Source organism: Nelusetta ayraudi, unplaced genomic scaffold (genome assembly GCF_046127955.1).
Source record: "Nelusetta ayraudi isolate G7.1 ecotype Tasmania unplaced genomic scaffold, CSIRO-AGI_Nayr_v1 ptg000060l, whole genome shotgun sequence".
Taxonomy (NCBI): Eukaryota; Metazoa; Chordata; class Actinopteri; order Tetraodontiformes; family Monacanthidae; genus Nelusetta; species Nelusetta ayraudi.
This window is the reverse complement of record NW_027466110.1, coordinates 4,875,555-4,895,608: the sequence shown is the minus strand read 5'-3', so window position 1 is coordinate 4,895,608 and position 20,054 is coordinate 4,875,555. Positions and strand designations below refer to the sequence as shown.

General features: G+C 47.3%; 2 protein-coding genes across 5 annotated transcripts in view; both read left to right on the top strand.

The window, feature by feature from the left end:
- LOC142897533 (FERM, ARHGEF and pleckstrin domain-containing protein 1-like) overlaps positions 1 to 4,125 on the top strand; it is a 51,292-nt gene extending 47,167 nt beyond the window's left edge. For 2 of the 4 annotated variants that reach the window (XM_076039940.1, XM_076039939.1), the window contains exons 25-27: positions 1,709 to 1,816; positions 2,514 to 2,665; positions 2,944 to 4,125. In XM_076039940.1, the coding sequence (XP_075896055.1) occupies positions 1,709 to 1,816; positions 2,514 to 2,665; positions 2,944 to 3,025 (342 nt within the window). In that variant the 3' untranslated portion in view covers positions 3,026 to 4,125. Of the gene's footprint in view, positions 1 to 754; positions 892 to 1,708; positions 1,817 to 2,513; positions 2,666 to 2,943 lie in introns of those variants that run through there. The other 2 variants (XM_076039941.1, XR_012928463.1) reach the window with 2 other exon arrangements.
- A 1,055-nt stretch (positions 4,126 to 5,180) lies between these two features.
- LOC142897387 (dedicator of cytokinesis protein 9) overlaps positions 5,181 to 20,054 on the top strand; it is a 63,759-nt gene continuing 48,885 nt past the window's right edge. The window contains exons 1-2 of the mRNA XM_076039680.1: positions 5,181 to 5,551; positions 5,663 to 5,839. Coding sequence (XP_075895795.1) covers positions 5,693 to 5,839 — 147 coding nt within the window. The 5' untranslated portion in view covers positions 5,181 to 5,551; positions 5,663 to 5,692. The remainder of the gene's footprint in view (positions 5,552 to 5,662; positions 5,840 to 20,054) is intronic.

The following is a 20,054-nucleotide window of genomic DNA, read 5'->3' as shown; positions in this document are numbered from 1 at the left end:
AGAAAAACAATTTAATATAAATACAAATGTTCTCCGGTCTAGAATGAAAGGAGGCAGAAAGAAGACTAATTGTATTACATCTGCCCTTTTATCCCCAGAAATTAATTTACAAAGAAACCAGGAAACCTGATGCTGAGGTTGTGTCAGGTTTTCTGCCTGCAGTGTCTTTATTCTGCCACTGGGGCACTGCGAGGCCATGTGGTCAGTGTTCAGATTTACGCACATATTTAGGTACACGTCGCTAATTTCCACTTTAAGCTGGGCACAGATTCCAAAGGCACGGCTGATAAACGAATCCCCGTGTTGTTCTGCATCAGCGCAACTTTTTCTTCATTCATCTTCCTTCTCCACTTGCAGCCACAGCGAGGACGCGGTTCCTTCCTTCCCTCTTCTTTGCTTCCAGTTGATGTCCCAGTCTGTTGTCCCGACACCGACCTCTCCTCGCCGTCTGGTTCTGTTCTGTTTCTTCTTCCTCTGACACTTAAAAAAAGAAGCAGCCCTCCGACTGTCTATAAATAGCGCGAGAGCTGCACGAGACGTCCTCCCCTGATCTGCTTCTGCCTCTTCCTCTGTAGTGGTCGTCACCACGTCCTCTTCACAGCCCCGGACACTCCGCCGGACACTGCATGCCTGTGTTTCACCGACTCAGTTTCTGTGTTTCTGTCCCTCCCTCCCTCCCTGTCTGTCTGTCTGTCTGTCTGTTCTCTCTCTTCGCCCTCCTCCTCCCGCGCGTCTGTGCGTTGCTCCATGGTAGAGGACCCTAGTCCAGTCAGTGGGAGTAAGGCCCCCCCGCAGGGGCTCCCCAGTGGCCAGGGACCTGTGCCTCTGTCTGTTATCTGCTGGTACCGTGTTCAGAGCCTGTCCTTTAGTGAATCCTGCAGGAGCATAGAGGTAAAAGGAGCCAGGCGGGCAGGAGAGGTTCACCTGAACGCACCGCACAAAACACACCTTAGCAGGAGCTTAGAGTGAGGCTGCACGTCGTTCATAGAAAAAGGAAAAACTGCAAATTCATCATCATTAGAATTTGGAAAACTGTCACGTCAGATAATCTTTTATTTAAATTACTCGCATGGATAAGACAAATCTTTAGACAATTATATGATTTCCACTTTGACTTTTCAAATTTTAAGATTTGACGTTTTGTGTGTGGATGCAGTTGTTTTTATATATTAGATCAATAAATTAAATATAGGTGAAGATCAATAAAATCCTTGTAGAAAAATGTACAAATAGAAAAAGCTATATTTTTCTATATTTTACTACATTATATTTTAACTTCAGTCATTTTAAGGTATATATATGATAATGATATATCAATCTTTTTTTAAAGCACTTTTAGAAAAACTGATTTTTATATCAGCATGACCTGTGCATTTATTTATTTTTTAAGTTTTTCAGAAAACACGCAAAAAATAACTGAACCACATGTCTGAAGCGGGGGTGACAATATGACTCTTTGGACATGCAGTTTATGTTCTGTGGTAAGAAGTCAAGTGACACCTAGTGGACAAAATCACACAGAGCTGAAATTCACCTATGTTACTGACATTTTCAGCTGTTAAATAGATCATAGTACTGACGTGGCTGTTCGGTGGACCGCTCCTGCCTCGAGTTAGATAGAAATCAAAGTTCTGCACAACTTTCTGCCATGTCCCCGTGCGTGCTGGCGTTGACTCCTTGTTTTTTTTTGGGGGGGGGGTCCGTGCAGAATCAGTTGTCAGGAAACCTACTGAGGAAGTTCAAGAACAGCAACGGCTGGCAGAAGCTCTGGGTGGTCTTCACCAACTTCAGCCTCTTCTTCTACAAGTCTCATCAGGTGAGCAACAACCCTCATCACCGCTGGCTGTCCCGGCGTGTTTACCCTCCCACGGGGAGCAAACACATCGCGCCTCGGCGCAGAATCTCCCGTCTGTGCGTCATTTCACACGTTGGCTCATTCTCCCATGCGGTTTCTTTTTTATATATATATATATATATATATATATATATATATATCACCTCTTTCCTCAGAAATGTTTTGGTTAGCTGTCTTTAGCACTAGATCGCTATTTGAAAAAAAAAAAAAAAAAAAGGTACACATTCTGTGTTAGTAGGAAGTGAAATATAACTGGTCAGCATTAAAGGACCAATATTCAAGCAATTGTCAGATCTTTTTTTTTTATTTATTTTTTTTATCTCACAGCAACCTGTGATTATGAATTTTTCAAAAAAAATGCTTTGCTTGTTTAGAACGAGACAGAAAGAAAGGCAGCAGTGACGCAGAGCCTCACGTGCGAGAGGTCTGACAGGTTGGAGACACGTTTTGTTGTGAGAAAACGCAAGTGTTTTTTGCATTGTACCCTGCTGGGAAATTTTCCTAAATAGAGTTTTAGTTCAGATCAACTCACATGTGCGCGCTTTCACTTCCACTGCCCTTGCAGGTATTTGTTGCCTCTTTTAAAATGACGACCGAAGCAAACGCTTCTCCAGCTCATTCGTTCATTCATCAGTTGTTGGTTATTTCCATGCGGCAGGATGATTATCCGCTGGCCAGCCTCCCCCTGCTGGGCTACTCGGTCACCATGCCCTCAGAGTCCGAGAACATCCACAAGGACTACGTCTTCAAGCTGCATTTCAAGTCCCACGTCTACTACTTCAGATCGGAGAGCGAGTACACGTTCGAGAGGTGAGCGCATGCTGAGTGTTGTATGGGTCTAAACTCTCTGAAGCTTCCAGCGTGCAACCTTTTTCACAATGCTTGTGTAATATATCATGTAGTGTTTAGACTTAATGGCAAGACTCAGTCACCTCGTGCCAATTCCTTTTCCCACTCGTGAACACAACAAAGAGACACAACTTTTAAAGGGAAAGAAGAGGAAACTGAAATGCACTGGTTGTAGTGTAAAGCCTGTAAATAAACTGAAAGTGAACTGAACTGAACTGCTAACTTTTCTTTGGCTGCAGGTGGATGGAGGTGATCCGCAGTGCCACGGTCCCCACCAGGAGCGTCCGTGTCCCCAACAACAAGGATTCCAACCCTCACTGAGTTCACCAGCCTTCCTCCTCCTCCTCCTTTATCCCGGACTTTGCTTTTCTTTTCTTTTCTACACATATCTGGGACATTTGTACGTGTGTCCATGCACATTTGGTGCTTTTTTTTAAGAAAAAAAAACAAGAAGAAAAGAAATTGCTTTAATGGTGACACGTCCGCTGGTTTAGACTGCATCAGAGACTGCTCTCCTTTTTTTTTGGTTTGTTTTTTTGTTTGATTCTTTGTTTTGGCATTTTTACTCTCAACTCTGAAACCTCTTTTTAAGGATGTCATTTTCTACAGTTTTTTAATGGTCTCCACTATTTCCTGTCTCCTCTCTGGTTTAAACTGCAGGATCACGTCGGTGCAGACATCAAAGCTTTTTTTTGTCTTTCGCTGCATTGCCATCACACGAACATTTTTTTGGCTTTTTTTTTTTTTCCTTCCACGTGTTGGATTTGTGGGGAAACTGCTGCTCAGAGAATGTCCTGCGACATGAGTGCCAAACCGATTTCCATCCCTGTCCTGGACTTTTTAATGCTATTTTGTTACACACCTCGAGTTTTAAAAATCAAGAGTCAGGCAGGTTTAAAAGTGAAATTTAATGCGAATGTGAAATTATTTTGTCGAATCATCAACGCGTGCCAAACATCCAGGATTAGCCGCCGTCCTCGGGCCGACTCCATGTAACGTAAATAATGATTTGCCATCGGGCCGTTTCTCTTTGCTTTCATCGGCTGAGGTCTCCCTCCGCTCTGTGAGAGCAGGCGAGACGTGTTCTTAATCCTTGTATTATGAAAGTAAGTGTATTTGAAAGCTTTAAAGATTATTTGTGGGAAAAAAAATATGAAACTTTCTGCTCCAAGTGCTGCTGCTGCTGCTGCTGCTGCTGCTCTCACAGGACCGGGCCGTTCACACACACCAGACGTTTTTATGGGTCTTTCATGAGTTGGAAATATGCATTCGGCTGGTTTTCACAGTGAAGAAAATGAAACGGGTGGGAAAGAAAATACTCAGTCGTGCTTTGGACTGTAGCGTTTTCCCCCCCCATTTCCCGTAAAACATCAGAGAGCTCTTTGGAAGTGAAAGCAATAAAAAAAAAAAAATATTATCAATACCTGTGTAACTGTTTCTTTGCTCTTTGGTTGTTGATTTTAAACTAGCTCGTTGCTTCACATTTGTATTTCAAGCTGTGACCTACAGGTGGCGCCATTGATTAAGATGTGTCACACCCCCACTAGCCAATGGATGCATTTCAGTGGAACATTTTTCTTACAGCAGTGATTTAATTGTGGTAAATGAGCCTGGATCTTGGTGTTGTGGTTCCACCACATCACTGTCCGTGCATCGGACCTCTTGCCTGGGACGCTGAAGCTGCCCAGAGACAGACAGCAGTGTGAAGACAAAAGCCCCCAACCTGGAAACCTGGCGGAGCTTCTTTGAACTGCGTTAGCAGAAGGAACATGGAGTGAGCACAGTTGTGTTGGGTCTGAGGCCCCCACACTGTGTCTGCCGCAGCCGCTGGGTGGTTAATTGGGTCAAATGAATTGTGTTCAGCAGCTTTGGTTCATCTTATATTGTTGATGATTGTGTTTGAGTTACAACTGCGACCCAGTTGCCTCCTCATCGAACCGTGAACTCTGTTCCACATCTCAGCAGGTGTGTGCCAGGGGCGGAGCTACGTGGCCCTGGCACCTTGTGGCATTGGGATAATTTAACATACACATCCACACTATATCATCTCAAGTCTTATCTTTGTTGATGGATGCACAGTATTTTATGTATATTTCCGACTTGATAATCGATCTGGATTTTGTTCTTGATGGAATCGAGACACTCGGAAGAACTTTGATGTAACCCTGACACCAGGACAGAAGGAACGAGCTGATATAGGTTTATTATATTAATATTAAGACCGCACCAACAATATCCATAACAATAAATCACGTTGTGTCTCTTGAATATCCGCCGACGAACCCTCGCTGCAGATGATTGGTTGTTCGCTAATGGTCGTTCGGTTCTCCTGTTTCCTTTCACTTTAAAGTCACATCAAAGCCACATAAGCTTTGTGTGGCTTTAATGTGACGCCCCCCCCCCAAAAAAAAAGGAAAGAAAAAAAAAAGAAGGGAGGTGGTCACGTGATCTCGGAGACGCCGAAAACGGTTTGTGGGTTGCGTTGCCTTGGAAGGAAACAAAACGTCGACCCAGTCAGTCAGTCGGTCAGTCAGTGGTGCTGCTGGTGGTTGTGTACAGCAGTAGCTCGCAGTCCAAAGTCCGACCGGTGGGCCGACCTACGAGCCTGCGAGGGGCGGAGAGCACAGCCAGATTAAACACCTCCCGTCTGCCGCCGCGGCCGCACGGCCAATCAAACGCCCCTCGAGAGGATAACGCTACTATGAGACTCAAAAATCCCCCAAGAACACCGGTTCTCACGCTGAGATAATGAAACGCGAGTGGACGAATACTTTTTTTCTTCCACGAAGATGAAACCGAGAGTTTGGAGCGACGCGAACGCAGCCTGACGCGCCTCTGAAACTCGTGGTGCGCAAACTCATGGGGATCGGAGGGACCGAGGGGAAACCGCTCTGGGTCCAGGTCTAAAAAACTTTTGCTGGCGGAAGATTTAAAAAAATAAAAAAAATATTATTATAGGGTGAGGGAAGAAGCAACCAAGTGGATTTAATGGTCATTGACGCAAAGGTGTGCGCCACCATGTCGACTCCAGTGCATCCGGAGACCAGGAGGTTTACGCGCGGGCTGGGGAAGCCGGGCACGGCGGCGGAGCTCCGGCAGAGTGTCTCCGAGGTGGTGAGGACGTCCGTGCTGGTGGTGAGTACACACTTTTCTGCCCAACCTACTACTACCTGCTCTACCGTAACACAGCTTCCCAGGTAGACGTTTCTGTCTTCTTCTGCCAATCTCATGAAAAGTTTTATATAATATATCTAGAAGAGACCTAGAAAACATTTAGTGCCAAATGGAGCTAGAAGTGTATTTTTTGACCAGAGCTCCTGAGCTTCGTACTGGCTGATGTTGGATCAGCTGTGGGCTTCAACAACAACATAGGAGAGGCTGAAAACACAAAACTTTAAAGGCCCAGTGTGTATGATTTAGCAGCATCTCACGGTGACAAGGTGTACTGCACTTAGTTAACGTTAATAGCGTCCTCTGATGCCTGGATTTGATTCGGTATGTTTTGTATATGAGCTGTGATGTCAGGGGAGAAAACGATCAAACTCTGAGCAGATCCAGTTCTGGGCTAATCTAAGTTTGGGTCACATCTGTTCTAAATATGAATGTTCTTTTTTTTGTAAATAAACAAAGTCAATATGAACACAGTTCAGTTTTTTTTTTAAATCCATTTATCTAATTATAACACATTTATTCAATCAGTCTTTCTGACATTTACACACTTGGCATTTTAAAGAGTGTTGCAAGAGGGTTTTGTTTGGCAAAAAAATCTCTGTGTTGCACAATGATGTCTTTTGTTTATAATTGATCTAACGTTATCGTCAAAACGAGCTGGAGTGCTTATGCATGGAAACAGTTTAATTCTCACAGTTTATCATGTGCGTCATCTCCCCGGGGAGAACTGTCGAATCGGTGCCTGGTCAACGCGTTTTGTACCTGCAGTCGAGTGGATCATCGGTTACAACAGGATACAAAACCCCTCTCACAGGAGGGGTTACAGTGTCACCAGCGCCCCAGACTCACACAGTGAGTGTCCGGTGACGGTGATGTAACAACTTACACTGACCGTCTAAAAAGTTTCAGAGCACGTGGCCGCCTCGTCCGTATCTGTTTCCCCCTCAGAGCTCCTGCTGGGATAGAAGAGTCGCTCCCTTTTTTTTTTGTTGTCTGTGCGCTGTGTTCCAGCTTTTTTCCCCGGAAGGAGTTGCTAGGTAACAGAAACGGACACCCGCCGCGGGCCTTCTTGTCAGGGAAATGGAATCCTGACTCAGGACTCCAGACATCCATCCAAGGGACCGACCACACCTTTGTATTATTTATCCATCCTGACTGCGGTGCTTGGCCGGAGACGCCCGAGGGGAGGGAAAGCAGACACGGATGCAGGAATGCGAGTTGGGAAATTAGCGTGTCGAGGGAGAACTTAGCTCGCTTGTTTAAAAAATACTAAATAAATTGCGACGTGGGACTTTGGGGGTCTTGGGGAATCTGGGTGCTCATTTGTGATTTAACTGCCTGGGGGCAGATATGCCAGCGTGTGGGTGCGGGCCACACTGGCTCATTCATCGTTTTTGCATCTCGCTGGTGGAGATCCGAGCGACTCCCCCCCACCCCACCCCTTCCCCCAGGAGGATAATCACGACACACTCACCTCACAGGCAGGTTGTGCTTCACAGGCTCCGAGTCTGGACTCGTCCCCGTAATCCCTCCGTGACACAAATAACTACTACCACCACCACCACCACCTCCCCCCAGCCAGCATGCGGTGGCCTCGACGTCGGGTTCAAACGCTGGGGGAGCCTTAAACCCCGGCGGGACAAGAATGCGTCCGACTGTTGCGCCGTGCGAGAGACGGCCGTCCACGCAGCTCGGAATTAATTCCTCCATAAGACATGTTAATGCCACGGCAGTGGCAGATAGGCCCGGTCTGTTCCCAGCTATATAAAGAGGACGATTGTAGCCGCTGTCACCCGCTCTACCCGACTGTTGTTTCAGCCTGAAAACGCTTCACATTAAACTTCATGCGTTGGACATTGTGCTCATTTTCAGAGTCTCATTATTACTATGCTCATGCTAAGTTTGCTCCAAAAATGCAGCCATATATGCATTTTTAGCCAATTGTTGTTGTTTTTTTTTAGAAAATTACTTTTTAGCCCTTTGTTTGCAGCCTCCTGTTTTAGGTTTTAACTTGTCGGTTTGCAAGGGGCCGAAAACAAGGCACTTGAGCCAAGACCTGGTTGAAGCTGTTGCATTTGGCCATGTATTAGGGAGATATTGTACCCCCTTGTGACATCACAAAGGGTTGCCACCACCCTTTGTGTTTGATTGGCAGAAGAAGTAAAAGCATAGACTTCATGGACATGCTGGAGAGACTCATGGTCTGGAAGCACCAGTGAGTTTTACATGTTATGGGACCTTTCGTTTCTCTGTACCTGCACCTTGGAATGACAAATAAAAACCTTTGACCTTTGAAAAAGAAAACGCATCACAGCGTGTGTGTGAGCACACAGCGAACGTGCAAACCTTTTGGAATTCCTAGGCTGTTGCCGGCGTAGAGACACGAGCGTAAACAGGCGTGCACTTTCGCGACTGCCGGACCTCCTTTTGTTTATTGTTGAAGCGGAGAGAGATCGAGAGAGAGAGAGGGAGAGGGAGGGAGGGAGAGAGAGAGAGAGAGAGCAGGGCGAGTTCACGGGGCCAAAGCCCTCGGATGAGGCGTCCCGCTCTTCCTCCGCTCTTGAGCCTCGCTAAGAGGAGCACTTCACCCTCCTCGTACACACCGAGCTTGGACCAGCTGCTGATGCAAAACCAACACGACTCCGAATGCCTCATGAATGTATCAGCTGGCGTTGCGTGTGTGTGTGTGTGTGTGTGTGTGTGACAGATCAATGGGTGGTTGGGAAATGCTCAGTGAGTGCGTACAGTGTGTGTGGATCAGCTGGAGGCAGCGGGGTTGTGTAATCGGGATCAATAGTTCTAACTGCTGCCACCTAATGATGATACAACTCCGTCACGTCCTCGCTCTTCCTCTGTGTGTGTGTGTGTGTGTGTGTGTGTGTGTGTGTGTGTGTGTGTGTGTGTGTGTGTGTGTGTGTGTGTGTGTGTGTGTGTGTGTGTGTCTGACCCCGAGGGAGCTGTATGCCAGATGGGTGTCATTATGTAGGAGTGATTCCATTAGCCGCCCATGGACAGTGGATGCACACACACACACACACACACACGTAGCGCTGACTCACTGCACCGAAGGGAGAACAGTCAGGGTTTCATTTGCGCTGCTACAATAACATAAACATTGACAAACAATGCTGCAATGAGACGCACACGTCGCTCCTTGACTCGACTGATTGTTGGGCCGCGGGGCGTCGCAAGGCATTCAGTCGCCCTGAGATCCTCGGCTCGTCCCGACCGTCCCCGGCTCACCAGCACCGCTGCTGCACGGTGTGTGTTGTGGTTAACTGCAGGCCAGGTGGACGCCGTTTGTTTTGTTTGTCTCTGGTTTCATCCAATTAAATTTGCTCATCTCACCATCTAACAGGCCTGTAATTGTTCAGCTTGCCAGTTTTTTTCATGTTAATTTTCAATCTCTGCGTCACATGGCGTAAGTTTTATGGCTCGTTGGCTCAAGTGAAACACAGCCTACATGCACCATTCAAAAAAGACTGTAGCCTGCACAGACAAAGGTTATCGGCTCCCTGCTCCTTTTCAAAACCACTCTTAGGTTGGTCTTGTTGTTCACCTCTGTGAGGGTGCAGAAGGGTTGCAGTGAAGCCAATCGGACCACTCAGCCACATTAATATGAGCTTATCCCATGTAGTTTGACTGGGAAATCATGAATATCATAGAAAGGCTTACTTTCAACCAGGATATGAAGCGCACGTGATCGGCATCAAATTAGAGAAAGTAACATTGCTACAACAGCGACTGATCTGTGCAATCTGCAGGTCATTGCATCACCGCTCTTGTCCTCTGCAGTCCTCGGCCACGCCCGCTTCGCCTCTCCGTCCAGGTGTGGGAGTTTTTGAGTTTTCCCCCCCGCACTTCATCAGCAGTGGGAGGAGGGGGGTGGGGTGGGGGGTGTATGTGGGCCCCTGTTTATTGTTTCAAGCCGCTGGCACGGAAGCCAAGTGTGACGAAGGCTTTCCCCCACCCTGACAGAACACGTTCCTTCGATCGGAGCCCTTTTCATGTTGCGACACCAGATTTGAGAAGATTTACAGATTAACGCAGTGAAGAGCCGCCAAGATTCACTGATGAAATTTTACAAAAACATCCATCCCACCCACTTTGAAACTGCGTCACCAGGCCGGCGTGTGTGTGGGGTTTTTTTGGGGCTATTTTCAAGAATTTAAATAATTTTGTACTTTTATTGTTTCATTCATAATTCCATTGTGTGTTCATACGTAGTTTTGATGTCTTCAGTGAGAAACTGCAACGTCAACAGTCATGAGAATGAAAGAAAAGATATTCAATTCATAGGGTGTGTCCAAACTTTTGACTGGTAGTGTATGTATGTGTGTGTGTGTGTTGTCACATATGCTGCAGGATGGAGGCAGCCAGCAGATTAGCGCTCCGTGAGTGTGGCAGGGCCTAAGCTGCTTGACCTTGGTGTGTAGTTTCCCAGTTGTAGGTCCGTATAAGGCCTGACGGTATCGGGCTGCTGAAAGGGGGCCGGTAAGCCGCCGTCGTTGCTGTGTTAGAGAGTCCAAACACACGGTGGGGGAGGGAGGTGGAGGTGGAGGTGGAGGTGGAGGGGAGCTGCTCTCAGCGCAGGTCAATAATACATAACGGCACTCTGGTAACCAGTGCGCCCATTAGGAGACTCTCACTGTCTCTGCTGGTGCTGTGGATGTTCAGGAATCAAAACACAAACTCTGCTTCCTCCACTGAACTCCACCAAACTTCCAAACTGTTGAGTTTTGATCCTATTTAAACCACTGAGCGTCTTGTGTCTGCTGCTCAGCGATGCCCCCAAGATGAACTGTGCCGAGCACTCAGCCATATTGTGAGTGTATGTTTGTGTGTGTGTTGGAGTGATATAATGTGAGCCAACACTTTGCATCCATTTGGAAAAGAGCCCGTAGGCAACGTTTGTGGGAAGCCGCACAAAATAATGTGATTGGACGAAAGCTGCTGTTTGTCTCAGTCAAAGTGTGCAAATCTTCTTCACTTCCTCCTGGTAACTGAAAGCCAGTCTGGACTAGAGGAAAACTTTTTACTGCTGGTCTTCTGCTTTTCCTCCAATGTAGGGACACTGCTCAGTTCCAATGAAAAGCTGCAGCCACCAGTTTGCAGTAGATTGTGTTTGACAAAATGAAATGCCAACCGCCTGCCTGGTCCGGTTGGCTGAAAATGATTCCGTACTGAAAAGTTCTAAAAGTGTTTGCAGACCTGAAACCTCTGCAGTCGAGGCTGCTACTAATGTTGCTGTTGCCCCGACAGGTATGTTGCCAATAAATGGGGCAAACGTTTCCCTTGTCGGCATCCAGACGTGAGCAGTTTATGCTTTTTCCACTTTGTCTTTACAGTCTGGGTATCGTGTTCCGCTGCCATACGCCAAAACGCTTTAAAGGTGTAATGCCCACCAAGAGAAACAGGAATGGAACAACCGTATGAGTTAGTGTGATGCTTGGCCTGATATTATGCGAAAAGAAAGCTTTCAGGAATAGTGTGACATAAAAAACATAGCCATTAAGCTCACCGTGAAAAAAAGCTGCGTCTGCATGAGTCTGGGCTTGACTTTTGGCAGCTGTGACAGTAATTTAAACCAGACTTGCCAGTTTTGAGTGCAAGGGTTTTGTTAGAATGTGCCATCTCAAGCCTTGATGGCACTGATAAGAGAGAGCTTTTAGCAAAAACCGGAATTCACCCCGCTTCAATTAGCGCACATCACTGAAAGCAGAGACGGCTTATTGGAGCAGTGGTCAGATGGAACATCGACTGGAGATGGGCCTTAGTTGTTCTGCCTTTTTAAAAGGTTCTTATCACGCTGGATTGTAGTCACATTTACCCTGCAGGTGTCAAACTGAAGCCTCTGCGTCAAATCATTTTTGGGCTTCAACTTTGAAAAGTTCTTTCCTTCAAATTCTTTATGAACTTGGTTGCAGGGTACAGGCAGAAAAATCAGTGACATGTTGTTGGATTTGTTAAGAGAAGTCCATTCTTTGCAAAAGGATGAATGAAATGAAATGATAATGATTGTCCTTTATGACATCACAAAGGGATGATTTCTCAGCTGCTGGTGTTCTTGAGCAAGCAACGGAATTAAAAGATTCTTATTTTTCACATTGCGGGACCTTGAATGTTTGTTTTTCTGTTTTTTATGAAGAGGTTTTTCAATTCAAGTTATTTTTTATGATTATGGTGTCATAAAAATGAAACCAGCAAAAACTCATTAAAAGGACTCGTTAAAAACCCTCCTAACGTGCTTTTCAACATCAACTTCGAGCCGAACGTCGAATCACCGGCACCATCCCAGTCCTGACGCTGCTCCTCACCGACTGGTCCAAAACCAGTGCACCATTTAATCCATTCACCCTCCGTGTTTCAGCTCCAGCAGTTCCACTCCGGCCCTCACATCGGTGGCTGTTACGTAACATTTATTATTTTTTTCTCTTCTTTCTTTCACGGTGTTGTTTCCAAATAGAAAACCATGGTGCTGCCACCGGCAAAAATCTTTCCAGCACCGCCGTCCTCACCAGGAAGTGCCCGCCGCTTCCTCTCCCACGTGGTGACGACCAGCTCTTATTTGGACAGCGGCGGGGGCCTGCTGTCGCCCTGCGACACTGTGCAGGTTTCCTGCAGGCTGTGTTTGGTCGGAGCAGATGTTTGAGGCGGGAGCGGCTGCTCTGTCCGAGCGCTGGGCCAGATAGAGCTGAGGGTTGACGTCACGAGAGGGCCATTCTGCTGCAGAGACCACCGGCCTGTGTGTGTGTGTGTGTGTGTGTGTGTGTGTGTGTGTGTGTGTGTGTGTGTGTGTGTGTGTGTGTGTCCCTCCCTAGTAATTGTGTGGCACCCTGGGATCTGTTTTAGAGTCGTGCCTGCGGAACGTAAACATTCCCATAATCCAACAGGAATCCAGGATTGTTGAAGCGCAGGGGCGGCGACGAGGGTATTTTCTACGTAGTTTTCAAACATTTCTTTGGGGAGTGGGGGGGGGGTTTATTTTGAAGGCTGGAACGCTACCTCTGCTGCCCTGACAGTTTGTTTTGGTCTTTCCTTTGGCTTTTTTGTGGGAGCGTCGAGCAGCCGGGTGGTCTCGCAAGCCCGGCGCTGTAAAGAAAACCTTCCTGTAATGGAGACGCGAGTGAAGACTCAAAGTCTATGACGCAAAGTCCAGTAATCAGGCGTCCCACCCGCTTCATTGATGTTTTTTTTCCACTTGCTCTCTTCTGCGCTCGCTATTTTTGGGTCTCTCGGCAGGACGCACCGGCCGGTGGATGTGCTGATCACAATGTGTTCTTCTTCCTCTTCCTCCTCCTCCTTCATGATTGTGAGCAGTTATAATGAGCTGATTATGACTTTGCTAATCCAGTCAGCCTTCCTTCCAAAACGGATAGCACTTCCTCGCAGCATCCCCTGTGATCTGATTAGGGACCAATGATGGATGAATGGAAAAAAGGAAATAAACACATGCATTTGATATGCTGCTAGTTGCATAAGACCTCGGAACAACTGCGTTTGTGTTGTTGAATTGAATGCCGTCCATCAGCACCGAGCCTTGGGCCAAACTAACGATCCTCATGCCTCCTGCTGACCACTCTGAAACTGCCTCACAATTCCTTACTTCCTTACTTTCAGAGGCCTTTTACATACTGAGTATGGGCCAAACAACAGTAGCAGCCGAGATTGTGTACCAGATACGCCGGACCTGCTAAACAGCATTTTTATGGGGCTGTTATGGAGCGAAACACAAGAAGGAAGTGGAGTTTTATTATCAAGTTAATGCAGCAGTCTGGCAACTGTACAAGGGCAAATTAATCAAATTTTATTTATATAGCACCTTCCAACAGCCAAACGGTGCACCAGGTGGAGGACAGGTGTAATGTGGGAGTGCTTGGAGGTTCCTGAGAGAAGGCATGCTGCTGCATTCAGGACCATCTGGAGTAATAATGTGATTAATGAAAAAACAATCCCACTTAAACATGGCCAACCATGCATGACATAACTTGCTAAAGAGAAAGAAAAAGACACGGGTTGCGTTATTATGCAGGTTTCATTTATAATCTCCCTTGCAAAAAGATTTATTCAGGAAAGTCTGAAGTCTGGAAGCAGTTTTCTTTTAACTCAAAACAACTTCCAAGTTTTTGTCCCCACCTCGGAGCTCTGCGAGGGGGACAGTCCAGGTTCGCCCCACTAGCTGGTCTCCACCAAACCACCTGAATGAATGAAACTGCGACAAACTGGTCATTGCGTGTTGCGGCCCACAAAAAGAGTCCCATATATCCCGAGGAGGTGGACCCACTGTGCTCGGCCAACCACAGCCGATGCATTGGTGGTGAAATGGCACACCGGTCGGTTTCTAGCCACCAGGAGAAACTGCTCAAAGCCAAAACAAGACAAAATGATTTTCCTGTGCGTGTGCGCCGACCCGTGGATTAAGCTCATTGGATTAGGCCTTAAGAGGCCCCGCATCACATGGCCGGCGAACAACACAGGCGAGAGCGGATGTCTCGAAAGAGACGGCTAATGAGTAGCACGCTTTCTTTTAAGTCCCTGTGTGTTTACACTCTGGGCCTCTTTGATGTGTCTGAGAAAGTCGCGTTTTTTCTCAAGTTGTTCTCCGCCACTGATGGCCGGGTTGAAGAGTTTAGGAAGACTGTTTTGCCAGAGAAAGTAGAGAGAGAACAGTTTTGTGTGCTAGCACTTTTCCACCTTGTCATCATCTAAAACCTAAAAGTTGCCGTTTACTCTTATTTCTTTCCCCATGGCACAGTATTGTCACTCCTCTTCTTTGGTTTCCTCCTCTTTTGTTACGTGATTAGCCGCCTGGAACTTGGATGGAACCTGCTTAAGCAGGATAACCCTGACCCTTATTTTTAGCCACGCTAGCAGCATGCTGGAGGAACACCAGCCTCCTTGGTGTTTCTCCTGGTCCACTGCAAGAACGCCACAGAATCCTCTGAAAGTCTTTGATGATTGAGATCTGCGAGCTTATGCAAGGAAACATCTGGAAACACCCCCTCCCCCCATTGAAATGGTCCCAGAGCTTCTTTTCAAACAGCGGTTTTGTTGTGCGATGATTCCCTAGGAAATAAAATAATTTGGGGAAAAATAAATCATGAAAGTAGCAGCGGTGAGCACGGTCGCCTCACAGCGAGAAGGTCACGGGTGTTTGCATGTGCTCCCCGTGTGTGTGTGGGTTCTCTGCGGGTGCTCCTGCTTCCTCCAAAAACATGCGCGTGAGATTGTCTGGAACTCCCAGCGTGGCCGTCGGTGTCTGTGTCAGTGTGAACGGGTGTTTGTCTTTCTGTGTGGCCCTGCTATAAACTGCCAGCTTGTCCGGGGTGTAAACCCGCCCCTCGCCCGAGGACGGCTGGTCCAGGCTGCAGCACCCCCTGCCAGGAGGAGCTGTTGTAGAAAACGAAATCATGAATATAAATTGGATGGTGAGTAGATCACTGTGCCCTGAGGCCTCAGAGTCTCTGAGCGACCGTGCTGCTGGTTTTGACTGAATTCTCCTCAAAAAAACTATTTTATTTATCAGTAGATCAGATTGGCCTTCGTGTGATCTGACCTTACAGCTCTGCATGGTTTCTCCATCCTCTGCACCGATCCTCCAAATCCTCACACTGACCTTACAGAGACATTTTGTGTTGTTTCTAATAGTTTAATTGTATGTTTGAGTATCTTTCTCCTCTTTCTAATTGGAAACCTCCTGCACAATATTTGGCTCGCTGTAAAAGCACCTGTTGGTTTTCCGAGGCCACTCACTCCTCTTGGTTGGTTCTGACTCAACTCCTGAGGTTCTGTTTGACCCACTCAGTTGGTTAATCAGCTTTAACCCCCCCCCTCCCCCCATGCTCCATCTCAGCTTTGCCCGGTTGTGGTCATTGACCTTCCATTCACAGTGGCCACGCAGGTCACACCGCCATCACTGGCTTAACCCGCCATTAGCCGGCACCAAAGCTCATTTTCCTGTGAATGAAGCTGAACATGTAGCACTTTCTAAGTAGAAGAAGTAGAAGTGAGTGGTGATCTGGAGTCCAGAGGCTGCAGTGAGGCAAGAATCTGCTGCGTTGTTGGGAAACTGCTTTGCTTCCTGCTGAGGACGGAGGGCTGCTGAGACGCCTCGGGGGAAAGACTTAAAATTCCTGTTGTTGCGCCGCTGTCTGTCTGACTGCTGAAAGTGAAAGTTCCCACTAACCTTTTTTTTTTTTTTTTTTTAAATGACCCTTCTGGGATTCCCGGTGAAGCTTGTAGGTACTTATTAAATGTTTTCAGAGCAGGTGGGTAAATGCATCATTATGACTGTAAATAAAGAAAAGTCAGGGGCCTCTAAATGTGAAGCCAGTCCCTCACCGTGGATACCCCCAATACACACACACACACGCACACCTTTTTTCCCACAGTGCATGCTGTTTGCTTAATTAAACAGCGGCCGGGCTCTCAGCGCTCTCCCCTGCTGCTTTTTGCGCTGCGCACTGTGTGTGGACACGACCTGCCGCAGCCAGAGGGGATGGAACTCTAATGACTTTTCACCGGAGCTGCCGCATAGCTGGCATTCCTCACGCCGACGCACCGTCGGCCCCAACAGTGGAGGAGGGGGGGCAGGGGGTGGGGTGGAGAGGCGGGGCCAAAACCTGTGCAAGAGGCACCTTTTAGGATTTTGGTGCTTCAGGATTCTCTTGACAGTCAGTCCAGCGTAGGAGTTGGAGGAGGCATTTGTTGCTCCCTTGTGCAGGCGAGGGTGTTTATATCATCATTTGGAGCAAAAAACACACACTAGAGCACTTTGTTTGGTCGTCATCGAGCTTTTCTTCGGGTCAGAGCTTGGTAAGAGAGCAGGTGGCTGTGGTGGGATTGCCAGTTGCATGTGTCCCATGCTGAAACGTTAAAGGTTCTTCGACCTTTTAATGTTGCACTTTGACTGTTTGACCTTTTTCTTCGCCTCTCCTCATTGTTTTGGTGTTGCTTAAGAATCATTTTCCCTGATTTATAACCAAGTTTTTACATTTTTGAGAGCGTGGATCTCTCCAGAGGTGAAGCTGCCGCCCACTCGCATCTCATTTCTAACCTGTAACTAAACTTGATGTTTGTGGAAAACACGTGGGCTAATTTAAGAATAAATCCAAAGTGGGTCAGTTGGCAACTAAAACCTGCCGTGTAAGCAGATTTTCTTGATTTCGTCAAAGGCCGAGCACACACAGCTCAGAATTTATTCAGTCCATTCACAGGCGCAGAAAATAAATCATGTGCAGCAGTGATTTTTTTCTCGCTCTCACACTCTGAGAATGTTGAAACGAGCCCATTGTGCTTTTCCGCCCACGATAAACAAACGAGTTCTGTTTGGAGTAACATATTCATTCAGATTTTCGCACTCGAGGGTGCATTTACACAACAACAGAAATCTCTGTTTGCTGTGAAAGTGGCTGACGGAGGAAGGAAGGACTTGACAATAAGTCGAAGACATAAATGGAAGCCTGGAGTTTGACCTCGGCCAATCAGTGTTTGGTGTTTCTTGGAGTTGGAGTTTTGCTTATTGCTTCCGCTGTCTTGTTTGTTATGAAGGGACTCGGTGCTGGGAAGCTGCGCCGGGCGCTCGGTGTGTTTGTGCCGTGGCCGTCTGCCCGGCCCGGACGGATAAATAAAGTGAGCCGTGCGGTGTTTATAAAGAAGCGGCACAGTGGCTGCTGCGGCTGGAGGCCTGCTCTTCATCAAGGCCTGTCTGGTGATGCTGAGGCACCCAGGAGACGGTGGAACCACAGGCTGGACAGGTGACTGCTTGATGTCCTGAAGGACAGAAAACACCTGTCTGTTATATTCATTTGCTTTTACCCTCCTCTTCAACGTGTAGTGAGTGTGTCTGTCCACTGCTTTGGGCATCTGGTCAGTGAGCTCCACTGAGATGAGAAAACTCCACCTCTGATGCTCTCTGCTTCTGGAATTCAGCCCTTTGTGATGTCACAAAGGGGTGTTGGAGTCTCACTGATGTCTCTTCCAGGCTCTGCAGCGACACTTCCAGCCCGTTGGTCCGTCCACCTCACAGCCGCCTGGCTCGCATCCTCATCTGCTCAATGCACAAAACACAACAAATCATCTGTTTTAGCAGGAGGCAGCAAACACAGGGCTAAATACGCTGCACTGGGATCCCCGTAGGGTTCTTTAGACTGGGAGGTTGCTCCAGTGCAGAAAATGGGTGCAGCATGGGACATTTAAATCTGTGGCAGTGACCCAATTTTTCTCTTTCTTGACTCACACTTTTGTTCAATGACTCACTAACGACTGCAAAAAAATGTCAAATCCATGTGAATCCGTCTTAGCGGCCACATTGCTCATTGTAGTGTGAACCCAATCTGCGAGAGAGGCCTAATCTCACAAAATACCAGCAGACAGTGACACAGTCTGCTCCTAATAATGGGATCTCTGTGACATCAGAGGGAAAAAAGTCAGTTTAATGCTGTCTGTCCCATCGTGCTGCTCTCAGGGAGCGACGTATCCCATAACACACGCTTCCCCTGCCAGGAAAGGCGGCGGCAGCCTCGTAGGAGGAGGAGGAGGAGGAGGAGGAGGAGGAGGGGAGGGAGGGAGGGAGGGAGGGAGTGTTTCAGTGCACCGTAGTTTTGGTGAGCAAAGTGGAGCTACAACAGGAAGACAGGCCTTCCTGAAGGCGAGTGAACACAATCGGACGCGGCTGCACTGTGGAGTTAATCAGAAGGCTGATTACCTTGGAACTGTTTTGCACAGCTGGGGTGGAAAACACACTTTTGCACAAGGTCTCAGAATTAAACGTGTGTTTGTAGATGGAATATTTTGATTAGAAGACCTGATTATTTTTTTTACAGCCCCATTGAATGTGTGCTGTACGTACATTCTCCTTAAAATTGCCCATGAAATGGTTATTCATATTGCAATACCTCCTGAAGGAGGACAGCGCATGCACCATTAAAAATTAAAAAAATGTTAATTAAATTGAATCCTCCCCTTTTTTGGGGGGGAATTTGCTGACTCCATTATGGTTAACAGCTTCTCATTTGGAATCTCCCGAGGGAGGTGTGTGTCGTGTGTGTGTGTGTGTGTGTGTGTGTGTGTGTGTGTGTGTGTGTGTGTGTGTGTGTGTGTGTGTGTGTTGCAGCCTTGCTGCCCCTCCCACTCTAATGGTGCAGGTGCACGGACGTGTGTTCATCTCCTCCTCCGTCCTTTGTTTCTCTCGATTGTCAGCGGCACTCACCGAACTCGGGAGGCCCAAGAGGATTTCCACAGATTACAAAACAAAGAGCCAGCTGAGATTAGCTGATCCTCAAGAGACTCCTACCCACGCACACACCCACACGCGCGCACCTTTGCAGCATCTTCAGGCTTCATGTTTCTTCATGTTTCATATACCCAAAAGACGTCGTCATTGTTTGATTTTCATGAAGATTTTCTTTCCTCTCGTCTCCTCTGCCGTTAAATCAGCCGTTTGATCGCTGAGCTGATCGTCGTCACGTCACTGTTTCTCCACTTTCACATCAAATCCTGTCTCCTGCTGTTTCAGATTAAGATTAAAGACCCCCCCCCCCCCCACCCTGCCCTGCCCTGCCCCCCAAACAGTGTGACGGCACCTTCCTGCTCTTCCCCCGCCGTCTCTTAATGTGTTCATGTCGTGTTGCATTCCTGTGGCAACTGCACAGGTTTAAAGCTGTTTCAAATCTGCTGGATCTATCAGACCTCTGCTTTGGGGTGGTGACATTAATCCCTGCACGTGCGCTGTTTCCTGAAGCCGTTTTGAAGATGTCACTGATTAGATTTGAGATTAAAACACAGAAAACCTGGATTAACATTTTTTTTTTCTTTTTTTTAAAAACGCTGCATCTCCTTTATCAAGGATTGATAGAGAGATAGATAGAGATTGATAGACAGATAGATGCATTGGTAGATGATAGATAGATAGATAGATAGATAGATTGCAGTGCAGTACAGCCCATTACATTATGCCGACTTGAAGGCAACATGAACTGCTCCATCCATGATCTGATTGTCATAATTCACCTGAAACCGTTTCAGCCACGTTATCAGGAATGCCGACGTAGCAGGCGGCGCATTAGCGCCCAGGCTGACTTACAGGAACTGACAGGAAGTGGTTGCGTCCGCTCCAGTTACGGCTAGCTGACTAACAGTCCGTCACTGCTCCGTCATGCGCTGCGCCCGTGCAGGCTTG